We start from the raw sequence: 13,836 nt of genomic DNA, 5'->3' as shown, positions 1-13,836 counted from the left end.
CACTGTCTTAGCTGTTTCTTAATACTCAAAGTTGATAATCTACCTTCAGTTAGGGGACCGATGAAAGGATGGTGGTACTGGGTTGAAGATTGTCCCAAAATCCATGGCTACCAGCAGCTTAGAACATGGCTTCTTTGGAAATAAGATCGGTGCAGAGGGAATCTGTTAAGGATCTCGAGATGTCATCCTGGACTTAGGGTGGGCCCTAAATCAAATGACCAGTGTCTTATGAGGAGAGGTGAGGACACAGAGACACAACGAAGGCAAATATGAAATGGAGGCAGAAAAACACTCAGGAGGGCTCGCAGCCACTCGAAGCTAAAAAAAAAAAAAGGCATTGGGTGGTTCCTCCCTGAGAGCCTCTACCCACACCTTGATTTCAGACTTCTGTATTCCTCAACAGTTAAAGAATATGTTTGTTGGTTAAAGCAACGAATTGTGTGGTAATTAATTATGGTAGCCCTACAAAGTTAATATATCTACTAATGCAACATTTTGTATGCTGCATAAACACAGTACCTGCTGCATCTGGTCAACGCCTCTTCAACCCTTCAGTCCCATGTCAACCTGGTGAGCAACAAGATGCTACAGACTGCCATAAATATGTTTGTTCTACCCACTGTTAGATTTCTCTATGGTATATGGATTTGCTGAGTTAAGCTATCCTTCAGAATGCTCTCATTCTGAAATTTTCTTTCATCTACCTTGTTTGTAATCTTCCACTTCATGTTGCAAGATGGAGGTGCAGTAAATACTGCTTTATGGCAGCAGTCTAAGAGCTCCAAGACCTTGGCGTCGCTGTCGATCCTGCCCTGCTACCTGATGTTCGCTATGGCTCGTGAGTGACACTGATAGAACTGTGTGAGTAGCTATTTCAAATCTGTAGCTGGCCAAAATCTGCAAACACTGTAAACTGTTAGTTTCTCAAAAAGATTAATGCTATATTGATGCCACTTTCCATCTGCTAACCTCCAAAAAGATATAGAGGTCTTCCTGATGTGGTTTCCTTCTTCATCATCATCCATCAGCCCAAGCAGTAGCCGACTCAGGAAACGTTCCTGGCTCAGTATTACAAAAAAAAACAACTTTAGGTGAAATAGTTCCTCCCTGCTCAGCGTTCTTCAATGTCAGGCCATAGAATCATGAATCCTTCCTGGGATTTTGGTCATGTTCTTTCTATATTCCATTCTGCTGCTTTCCAAAACAGTTTATATTTGCACTATAAAATTATCTCATGGAAGTCTCCAATTTAAACTTCTGATGCCAACCTTACATAGATATCCCCTGAAAATAAACTGGAAGGATTTTAAAACAAAATGCTGCTCGGCAAACAACCTGGACCTAGTGGCTTCTTAGTGCTCACGGGGCACTGTAAGTATTTTCCATATGTCCTGTAATTGCCTTTGAATGTCCTGGTTATATTTCATATTAACATTTTATGTTAAAGTGCTAATTTACAAATACCGCTTTTTTCGTAAATGAATGCAAAACTATGTGGATCACATTTTTATAATAAGTTTACCTTTTTAATATTTGGCTTGTAATAACATTAAAATTATTTTAAGATTCCTAGGTCTACTTATTAGGTGATTACAGATAATCAGGTTAGATCACGGAGGCCTGACTACACAGAAGTCATAGACTAGCTTTACAGACATAGCTTGTTACTCTACCTTCTACCTGTGAAACCAGTGCTACACCATTAATGGACACCAAATGTTTACACTATTTCCATAGGGTAATGAAAAAAAAATAGGCTAAACCATTTTTCCATTTCTACTCTTTTAGAAAAGTGTCAAAAGGTGATTCAGTGTAACTAGTCTTTATCAACTACTTGCTTATTATAAAATAAGAACTTCATATTAGCCAAACAAGAGTAAGTGGCAAACAAATTAAACATTGGGATATAATAAGTATAAGAAAAGGAAAAACTTAGTGTATCCCATTAAAAATGAATGCATTCTAAAATAAAATATATTCATGAATTATTTACATTTAATTTCAGGGTTAGAATGCCTCAGTGTTTCCTTATACATGTCCTAATATACGTATGTGTCAGGTCTATTCAAAAAAGGAATTGAGGCACACCTGTAATTATTTAAAAGCATGTGATAATTTGTGGTTTGTATAAGAACCTTTGATATTACTTTATTGATTACTAGTGAATGAACAATCAGCACAGCAGGTCTATGACTGTGTCTTCAACTGATCTGATAAAGTAAAATAATCATTCAGTAATGACTACTCTATTCTATAGCCAAAAAACAAGCAAGGGAAGTTAATGTATTAGTTTGCTAGGACTACCATCACAAAATACCACAGACTGGGTGGGTTAAACAACAAAAATCTATTTTCTCAAAGTTCTAGAGTCCAAGATAAGGTGTCAGTAGGTTTGGTTTGTTCTGAGGCCTCTGTCTTTGGTTTGCAAATGGCCACCTTCTTGCTGTCCTCACACAATCTGTCTTCTGTGCATACACATCTTGGGGGTCTCTCCGTAAGTTGAGATTTCCTCTTCTTATAAGGTGACTAGACAGGTTGAATTAGGGTCCACCCTAAAGGCCTCCTTTAACTTAATCACCCCTATAAGCCCTATCTCCAACTATACAGTCATGTTATGAAGCTTGGGGCTTCAATGTATTTGGCTAGAATTCAGCCCAAAACAGTATGAGAGAGTGTGTGTGTGTTATATATATATATATATATATATATTCAATTAAAGCAATATCCTATATGATTGTCTCCTCTAACAAAATTATTTTAATATAAATGTCCTCCACCAGTAATATGTATCTATCAAACTACTTCACTATACTGGGAGAAATGTATCCTAATGTATATTTTCAAAAACTTTTATATCCTACAATTGATATGAAACATGAATTATTTGTCTCACAAAATTATGAGGCAATAACATTCATGACATAATGGTTCTAACACAATGCTTTTTATGTTGTAAATTTGTTGCACAATAAATCTTTTAATGCACTGACAATATATATTTAAAATATAAAATGCAATTGAATTAATAATACTGAATATTCAAAATAATTATATCAAATTCACTAAGAAATTTTAATTGGCTTTTTTGGAAGTCAATAGCATAGGAGGTTAATGAAAGGCTTTGAAATGCCTTCTATTTGTTATAGCAGATGAATTTGAAATTTTCAAACACTATGCAGTTTCCAGGTGGCAGCCACCTGGAAATTAAGTGTTCTAAGTGTTCACAGTAGGTGCATAAAAGATAAACATTTGGTATTTAGTAAGGCATTTATCATAAAATGTTGGAAAGTCACGAGGAATTGGAAACCAAGAGATGTATTTGAGTAGACAACTATTTGGGTAAAACCAAGAAATTACTAGCTAAAAGCAAACAAATAAAGCCGTAAAAGCAGAGAGTCTATAAAATAGAAGAATGAATATATATATATATATATCAAAGAATACTCCTGAAAGCTAAAAATGTGGAAACAGAAAAAAGTAACAATAAAAATGGATGATCATTAAATCCACTCTGATAGTACACTGAATATTGTCTTTTCTGTAGAAGCTAACTACATTCCCAGCAGTTCCAGGAATGGTCTCTAGTATATAGTAGAAGTTCTTAAATAGTGGTCTAAGATTTTCTGGAAAAACTATAAATTTATTTTTTTCAGGACAAAGTAGAATACATAAAAAGCTAGGTGAGGTCTCCAATAACGAAAAAGCACAAAAGAGAAGGTGATATTAACTTTGTTACTTGATGAAGGAGACAGCATTTTGGTCACAGCTGCCACTTGCTATAGATTCAACTTAAAATATACCACACGGCTCTCAGCTGAGATACTGAAAGGCTATAAAATGACATGGCATATAAGAAAAAGGAATAGAAGGAAAGGGACTAAGGAGGATTTTTTCACGTACTTAAATGGGGAGGAGAGGTTAAGGGTACAGGAATCAAGAGCCACATTTTATTGCACATTGTGATTTACACATTGAGATGTGGCTGGAGAAGGCAAGTAAGCTTGCAGATATACAAGTGTGGAGCTCAGAAGGGAAGTGTCAGATATAAATTTGTGTCATTAATGTTTTGATGGTATTTAAGCCCTTGGGAACTAGAGAGATCAACTGAGGAGAAGCCATGGGCGGCGGGGGAGGGAAGAAGAGAAGAATTCACTATTAGGCTAATAACAGCAATACTTAGAGGTTGCATAGAAGAAGAGGGGGAGGTAAAGGATACTGAGAATAAGAGGGCAGAACCAGTTGGGAAGAAACCAGATATGAGTGAGGGAGCCTGCATTGCACCAAGACACAGAAACTATGCCATGGATCAGCAGCAAGAAGAACAGTTTCTAGCACAGACTAATCACACAACTATGTTTGTTGTATGAATGAGTAAATAGTTACAGAGGAAGTAGCACAGTCTTTCTGAAATTCAGAGTTCACTATCTAGGATAATGGAAATATATGCCAGAGCTTTGATAACCCTGGAAAAGACAGAGCTGAACAAGGTGACACTGTAAACTTACCTTTGTTTTATTTTAATACATCCCAAGAAATCCCACAGTTTTTTCTTATTTCCTACTCATTAATAAAATATTCCAATTTAATAATGAAAGAGATTATGTGAAATAATCTATAAAACCCTTGTATTTCAGAGTTTATTAATTCCACTTGTTTAGACACAGGAAAATACATTCAACCCTGAGAAGTCAGAAAAGGAAAGAACTATCACAATGGTGTAGAGAAATACAATAATGAGCCAAAATACTTTCACTGAAATACAACAGATAAGCCGTAAGCTATTATCTCTTAGGAAAGAAGCCACCCTAATGAAGTAGATTTTCGAAAATTGTCATATGGGTAAGCTCATTAGTTGCAATGCAAGTTCCCCCTGCTGATCCAGGAGTACCTAATGGCCAAGATTTGTTTTATCTCAAAAACAAAGGTACTATTTAATTCATGTGATAGCTCACTGAGGAGATTTCAAATCTGAAAACTTTTAAATAATGATATATGAGAGCACTGAAATTCTCCATAGCAAACCGACCTATTTCATCCAAAACATCACAATCATTCCTCTAAAATCCCCTTCATTAACAGGGTAACAGACGCATACAAAGAACTTATGCTCAACAATCACCTACAGTTTAAATTATCTTAGTAATGGCTATTTTATTTCAAATATGAAGTTGGCTGCTCCCTTTGAAACACATTAACGGTATCCGCTGACCATCCACATATGTGTTCCTCTGCTAACCAGATGGAAACTAAACCCCTTCAGGCCTCCACTGCCCCATAGAAACATCAGGAAAGAAAACAAACAGAAAAATCTAATTACCAAGTTACAACTCTGCAAGCCCTTATGAAAGTTAAATATTTTTTAAAAGCAAAACATCATAATATTCATACAGAATTTTACGTACAATCAAATGAGTCATGATAGATAAATGATATTTCAAAACCTTAATTTACAAGCAAAACTGCTAGAAAGAAAATTCCATGATGAGAAATGCATCAGAAAGAGAAGTATGTTCAGGCTTACTGTTCAGCTTCAGAACTAGTAGGAAAGATGGTGAAGTGATCAGAAATAGAAACTGCTATCAGGCAGAAAATGTTTGCACTGCTTTAATTCTTGCTAAATAACCTAATGTTTACATAAGCTGTTAACTACTCAACTACCTTTTCACTAGAAAAACACAAACAAAATTTCCTCTATATTTCAAGGCACTTTGGATCACTTTTTCCTCTGCCACTCTGTTACTTACCAAGTTTAATGTTCATCAAAAACACCCATTTTCAATTCTTTTTCATGCCATTAATTCAAATTGTATTCCAAAATATCAGAAATCTCATTTCAGAAATGTCACCTTCCCTAAGTAAAAAAGCCAGTCATTTAAAAACTATTTTAAGTATCACTGAGCTATTTTTAATGTTTTTTTCTCTATGCTCGTTGGCCCCATCTCACATTATTTCATATAAGGAAATAATATGAATTATTTTCATTTCACACACATATTCTCTCTCTCTCTCTCTCTCTCTCTCTCTCTCTCTCTCTCTCTCTCTCCACCTCTCCCACTCTCCCTCTCTCTTCTTACCAAGGACATTTTAAGGTAAAGTAAGGGCAAAGTAAGTAATTCAACATCATTAGAGCAATGGGAGGCAGGAGTGAAAGATAAAGTTAAAAGTTTAGTTTTAGTCTTAAAAATCCAGACCAATATTTCCAGCACCATGACACTCCCTTGCCCCCAGGTTGTATGAGGTGAGGTGTACACTTCAAAGAAACATACATCTCAGAAATGAGTGTCAAAGAACATCTCATCTAATCACATGCCTTTTAGCTACAATCCCTATTTTATAGAAGGAAAAACATTTAAAGAAGGCAGGGAATGATGTTTTTTTTTTTTCTTTAAGAAGGAGTATTCACAATACTATGGAAAAAATTAAGTATTCTCAAGTTGACAAACTTGAATTTTAAGAAGGAAATAAACAGATTACAAAATACTTTGATATTACTAATGGCCAGTGTTCAACACAAATAGTACATATAGCCCACCATTTCATGTGAGTTGCTTCCAAACTATATAGCAATACATTTGTATATATTCATAAAAATGAGTATTCATAAATTAGCTGGTGGAAGCCAATTAATGCTTTGTTGTTGTTTTTCCCGCATAGGATAAATGTGATATATAAATAAAAACTGGATTCTTCAGGTGGTCAAAAAATTGCATTTGATCATTTTATATCCAAGTATTAATAATGGCCTTATCCTCTCTATGACCCTTATAACCTGATCTAACCAGAGCAGGGGCCAGAAGCAGGTGACAAAGGTTAGCATTAGGAAGGAGCAAACCGAATCTCTGGAAGTTCAGTGTCTACCAGGACAGAGAAAGCAGGCTCCACCTGCAAGGTGGGTGGAGATAGGCTTAGGACTCAGACAAACAGGGGACACTGATTACTAGACACATAACAGTACCAAGTGCTTGTGAACGACATTCAGTCATGGAGTGTGACAGCGGCCACAGTGGAGCAGGCACAGCAGCAGAGGTGTGGCTGCCAGGCATTTTTTAATATAGGGCTCATTATCTAATCAAATTAAATCATAACAACAGTACTGATCAATCAGAAAACAAATGTTCTACAACTTCAATTTTTAAAGTGACGTATTCAGCATGAAAACACTGTGACAAAGTAGCAAGCATGCTTAAATAAAAGGCATTACTTTCTGTCTTTAAGAACTGAAGACCCAGAGCAATGAAATGTTTTCTATAAAAGCACAAACCTTTACTAGCTTTGTCCAAATGTTGCAAATCCTCCACAAAACTTAGGATATCAGGGTACTTTTCTTCACATATTTCCACTAGAAAATGAAGTAATGTTGTTTTCTGATCTGCTGATTTCGTGTCCTTTAGCTAAATAGGACGAGAGAGAGAGAAAAACAGGGTCAAACATATTTTGAAAATCTGTCTATTAAAATGGTAATATAGTATTCTGGAGATAAGAATGACTTGTAAAATTAATTAATTCTATTTTTGAAAAGCAAATATTTAAATACTTGAAAAGCTACTCTTAACATGTTGTTCGATTAAAGTCAATAACATTAAGTATAATCCAATCTAGTATGTGATATTTTATAGTGGAAAATATATGGTAAATTCCTAGGAAAGTAATACAATAGTGGTGCATAACACTACCCCCACATTTGAGCATGTTCTCATTTGGCGCATGCTAATACAATGCCTGCTGTATAATGCAGGAGTCAGAAATACACAGAGGACAGTAATTCCTCAACAGGCTGTTTAGTGAAAACAAAGAAACAGAAAATACGTATTTACCCTGGTGTGACAAATAGTGCAGTAAAACTGATCACAAAGTACATTTAGGAGGCCAAGACAACTAAATTGAGCACTGGTAGAGAGGACGTTGTATGGGGTAGGGAAGAGAATAAGAAATCCAAAGCTCAGTATCGTTGCAGAAGGAGCAGCTTTTGCTAAAGGCCATAGACGAGGAAGGAAATGGCACATGTGAGGAACCTGAATGACTTCAAAATAGAAGTGTGTGTTGGGGAGGGCAAGAGGGTAGAGTAAAAACTATGAATCTGAAAAGATAGGAAAATAAAAGGAAAGGTAGGTCATGCAGTGGAAATAGGATTTTGATCCCTAAGAATTTGGAGTTTTTAAACAGATGAGAGATGACCAGATGTACATTTTAGAAAGCTCCCTGAAGGGCAGCGTGGATAAAAGATTAGAGCAAGGGTGATAACAGAAGCAGGAGGAGTAATTTAAAGAGCTGTAGCAATAATGCAGACAGGGAAAGACGACAGAGAGCCTGAGCTGAGGGGATGCTTTGGGAATAGAGTAATGAGACAGAGTGGACATGGAAATTCAAGCAATGCTATTAATTAAGACAAGACAAAAAAAAAATAACAACTGATTTGGGTGGGCTGGGCAATGAAAAAAAATCATTTCAGTTATGAACAAATTGAGTTTGAAGGTTTTAAATAATATCAAACTGGAAATGTCCAAAAAGGATAGGTGTAGAACAGTGATCCTCAACCTTTTTTCATTACTACCAGCTAAGGTGCTTTTAAAGCATTTTTCCCCCTAATTGTTACAAAATTTAAAAACCATAGGTACATTGTACATCTGTTTATGCACTGTATGTATATCTGTGTTTTACATATAACAACAGTAAGACATTTTTGCTCACTAAGAAAACATTTTTATCCCCTCGAAGGTGACAAACTGTTGAGAATCCTTCAGGTGGTTGGAACTTAAGGGGAGTGAATTGGTCTAAAAGCACCAGTTTGTGAGCTGGTAGCCCCTAAAGCTAAAAATTTGATCAAATAAACTCAAAGAGGTATACAGATGGGAAGGAAGAACAGAGGCTTGAAGACCAGGATGGACCCATCCTAACCAGAAATGGGCAAGGAATGCAATCAGAAAGGAGATGAGGTTAAGCTAAAATCTAAACAATAAATAGGGAGTTAGCTTGGGTTTTGTGTAGTCACTGGGTGTGAAGACAGGACAAATAGGTAATCTGGCGGTGTTCCTTACAACTGAGTAATCCTTTAGAGCAGATACACATATGAGAGTGGAAAAGCATCCCTCTTTGCATACCAGGATTTAATTAAGAGCTGGAAACTCTTGGCCTACCTAACTGGGAACATCCCTATTTACTTGCTCTTTTTGACAGTTTCTCACTTTAAAATATGCATGTGTGAGTATATATATATAAATATATAAATATATCTCCATATGTGATATTTTTACAAATTCCACCATCACTAAATACTATATTACTATTAGAAGAAGATAAGTCTATTGTATAAGTTACTACACAATAGAAGAATGAGAGCGATACTATACAACCATAAATATTAACACACACCACAACTTATTAATGCAAAAACCAGCAGACTCTTGGGAACATACAGCTACCCTTCTAGACAGTCTGACTTTCACATTACCGATGTAATAGGTACAAATGCTACACTGACCTATACAACACACAAACCAATGTTGATTCACTATATTGTACACCTGAAAGTAATATAATATTGTATGCCAACAACACTTACATAAAAAGAATATAAAGAATGGTTCCTGGCACTTTAAAAACTGATATAAACATTAATCTGCTATTTAATGCCTTTTAAAAGGAACAGAGATCCCAACATCCACCTGCGTGTTTTGAAGGAGTATACTCCAAAAGTGACCCAAATACTAGTTAGATTAATGGTCAATAACATGCATGGGTTGAACTGATATTGTTAAAACACACTCTTAACTAGTTACTTAGCCTTGGGCAAGTTACTGGGCCTTAGATTTTTACATAAGTGGAATAAAAATATGAACTAGACAGAGAAAGAGAACTCTTTTTCCTACTCCAAAATAATTAAGTATACATTCTAGTAAACTTGATGTTAGTAGGCATATCAAAGTCTAATTTAAAACAATACTTTGGATAAAAATGAAGAAGCCTAATTATAATCTCAGTTCAGAAATTATTTTTTCATGCTTGGGCCAGTTAGAATATTTTATGAGGTTCATTTTGTACATATGCTGAGAATGTTAATCCAATTTCTAAAAGTTACCTTTCACCATATAATTGCACTCATGCAATCATTTTAAATGGATAAGGCCAGATTACAAATAGCAAACTTTCACATATTATAGCAAAATATAATAGTTTTCTCTTGTACAATAAAGAGTTAGCATAAAAGCTGCCTCTTTTTTTGTTTTCTTTTTAAACATCCTAGCAGCAAAGCTCTTTATTCCTGCCCCCACCCACCCATCCCCTTTACAGCAGTGACTAGCTGGGGGATCCTGTCCCTTCTGTGGTCACACAGCTGCTGACTGTCCTCAGTTTACACCCTTCCTTATCATGCTCCTTTCATGGGAAACTTGACACAGCCTGTGTGGAATGCTAAGACAAGCACCATCTACTTCTGTACTTTGTAAAGTGTGGAAAGAGTATTCCAGTACTATTTTTAATATAGCTAATCAGCCAGCAACTACTAGGATTAATATGTCAAGAAATCTCTGTGATCCAACAATGACCAAGCAGATCAACCTTGATCTTTATGAGCAATAAGAATTCAGAATTTAGAATTCTGGAAATACTATAGTTTTTGTAGCATCTACAATTTTAATAAAAATTAAGTGCATAGGTCAAAAACATTCAAGAACTTAGAGACAACCATAAAGCTAAACACTAATTTATGGAGGAGGGTGGTTATCTTGGTTGTATTATTGAAAACATCAATTGACTAGCAAGTTGCAATTGGTAACATTTTAATATTAAAAAGTATACTCTGACTAGTAAAAGGAAGTATTATATCTTTCTAAAATCTATATTTAACAATTGTGACACACACACACACACACACACACACACACACACACACAATCCTGCAAATTTCTAATAAATAAATCTGAAATTAAACCTAATTTAGTAAAAAGTTCAGATAAGAAACATCAATAGAGACCATTTGTTGATAATGCCTGATGTCTCATTTAAAAACTATGTGGCTCTAAATTGTAGGCCAGACATATTTTATTCAGGTCCTAACATTTTCAGAAAAAAACTGCGTAATATTGCCAAGGCATTCTTCTTGCCTCAAATACTCTATTCCCTCCCTCCTTCCCCAAATAATTAAAATAAAAAATAACGGACTCCTTCTAACAGCATGAAAACACAAGAAAATGTATTTGTCAAAATCTTTATCTACTTGCTGCTCAATTTTTTTTAACCTTCTTGATAAACATTAACAGTACAGAGGGCACATTCTATTTCTACTAATTTCTCATATCAAACATAATCAGTGACTGAGCTAGAAGGGGAAAGCTTGGGAGATAGTGACAATTTTGGTGAAGAGAAAGAACAACATGAACACATTCTGTGATGCTAACTTTGGAAAGAAACTGAAACTACAATATTTGCTTTGAAAATTCATTCCGGTTTTAAAATATGCTTTATTTAAATTTAACAGACATTGCTTGACAGGATTCCTTGTGTATTATTGTCAAGAGATTTATCTTCCTGATGAGTAATAATCACTGTTAAGTAGAATTTCTTATTTATATATTATTTCTTTAAGGTACATCTAATGTGGCGCAGATGTCAAATAAACAAAGAGATGGATGGACTTTCTTCAACTGCTCTGTTCATTCCAGACAAAATAATGTTAAAAGCAGATCCTGTAATAAATCATGGCCTAGTTGTCAGTCTGGAGTACAAGTTCTTTTGTTGCTACAATGCAAGGTTTGGGAATATTTCTAAGGTATTCAGCACAAATTTGGATGACATTTAAAGAACATTCTATTGTGTAGTCACAATAAAAAATATTCTTAAAATAAACCTTAGTATATTCTTGCTGATTTTAGTAATCCAAAGACTATAACCCTTTTCTCTCTATAATAAAACATATCTTAAGAATATTGTTAAATTAGTAATTCTCTTTTCATTATGTTCCTATAATCTAAATATGTATACAAACAGCACTATTTTAGATGTCGTAGACATTGCTGACCAACCACTAGAAAAGATGACAAAATTATGAGCATCTGTGATGGACCATGCACTTCCTACAAATCCCTAGCTTGTGAATAGTATTAATGCTGAGGATGAAGGCAGCAGGTATTTTATGTGGCACTTACTATGAGACAGTATAAAAGTATTCTGCTTAAAACACACAACATCCCTGTGAAAAAAGAACTATCATTATACCCATTATTAAGGAAGGAACAAAAGATATTTATTTGTAAGATCATGTAGTGAACCGCATTAGATAGCTGGTAGAGCCAAGATTTGCACCCATGTTTGTATGAATTCAAAGTTCTAACCACTATAAATATAGTTCCTCTTAAAAAAGTCTTTTTCTAATGGGTCTTATTATTAGGCATCCAAAGAAATAAAATTCTCAAAAACACAGTGTACACATATGGTAATAAGACAAAAGAGCATTATTGGAATTTAAAATACTGAAGCTCTATAACCTGTAAGTCTAGCCGTGAAGCCTCTAACAATCAACACCCTCTACCCTCTACCCTCTACCCTCAGGCCATTTCTAATTCTGAGAGCACGCTTTTTTTCTATTCTTTTATCTATTAAATTCACAAAACACCACCTGAATCCTATAGTTCAAACAGCAAGTCTTTCCATATTGCTAATGAATTACTCCTGGCAAAATATATGAATATGGTTGGTTGAAAACACACCTGTAAAGTATGACCTTCAACAGGCTTAAACAAGTATACAGAATAACATTATATTTCACCTTAAATCCCTTGTAGAATAAAGTGATTTGTAAATATATGAAATAACATCTTTAAATATAAGTTAAAGGTATCCCCACAAAAATGGATGTGTAAATACAAACTTACAAGGACTATTTGCTCAGCCCTAGCTAGTTTGGCTCAGTGGAGAGAGCACTAGCCTGCGGACTACAGGGTCCTGTGTTCAATTCCAGAGAAGGTCACATGCCCAGTAGGGTGTCTTATCCCCAGTAGGGGCCGTGCAGGAAGCAGCCAATTAATGATTCTCTTATCATTGATGTTTCTATCTCTCTCCCCCTCCCTTCCTCTCTGAAATCAATACAAATATATATATATTTTAAAAAAGGCTATTTGCTCAGTTCAAAAAGTCAATTCACTAAAGAAACCAACCCACAATTATAGAATAAGTAATATTTTCTGATATATAAATATACTAAAAATAAACACTCCCTAATTTTTTCAAAAAGAGAATGTATCTCTCCAAAAAGAATGGAATTAAAAATGTTAATATTAACAAAAGATGCTATGCTGGCACGGCCACAATTTTAATATATTAAGGCAATTTTTATAATGATTTCAAAGATGGATAGAAGTCAGTTAATACTAGGCAAAATAGATAATTAGATAAATTTACAGCATTCATATATAACAAAATTTTACATTTTTACTTAATTTTCACATTAAAATGAGAATGAGGGTAGAAACATTAAATAAGCAAGAAAATTATATAAATAATATAGACCCATATAATAAAAGTAAACTGGTTCATACCATATCCTACCAGATATGCTTTCTCTAAATTATACTTTTAACATATTTCTTTTGGCTTTTAGTCAGCACAGAAACTATAATATAAAAAGCACTTTCATGTTTTACTAAAATTTTAGCTGTATTGTTCAATGTTCTGTTTATTTATTCTATTCCCTTATTCAAAAAGAGATTAAAAATAGCCCAATATCAATTAGTTAATATAAATGGGTGAAATGTAGAAGTTTTTTTTTAACTTCTAATTGTTTTAATTAAGACTAATATTGGGATCCAAGATGGTGGCAGAGTAGGTGAAAGCTACACTCACCTC

The 13,836-nt window shown here is 34.6% G+C and overlaps 1 protein-coding gene across 1 annotated transcript in view; it reads right to left on the bottom strand.

The window, feature by feature from the left end:
• The window catches only part of DIAPH3 (diaphanous related formin 3), a 522,899-nt gene that overhangs the window by 211,451 nt on the left and 297,612 nt on the right, over window positions 1-13,836 (bottom strand). Inside the window, exon 21 of the mRNA XM_015572462.1 lies at window positions 7,262-7,391. Within this exon, the coding sequence (XP_015427948.1) occupies window positions 7,262-7,391 (130 nt within the window). The remainder of the gene's footprint in view (window positions 1-7,261; window positions 7,392-13,836) is intronic.

The sequence above is a fragment of the Myotis davidii genome, unplaced genomic scaffold, assembly GCF_000327345.1.
Source record: "Myotis davidii unplaced genomic scaffold, ASM32734v1 scaffold488, whole genome shotgun sequence".
Taxonomy (NCBI): domain Eukaryota; kingdom Metazoa; phylum Chordata; class Mammalia; order Chiroptera; family Vespertilionidae; genus Myotis; species Myotis davidii.
Note: the sequence above shows the minus strand (reverse complement) of the source record. Positions and strands in the feature narration are given on the sequence as shown.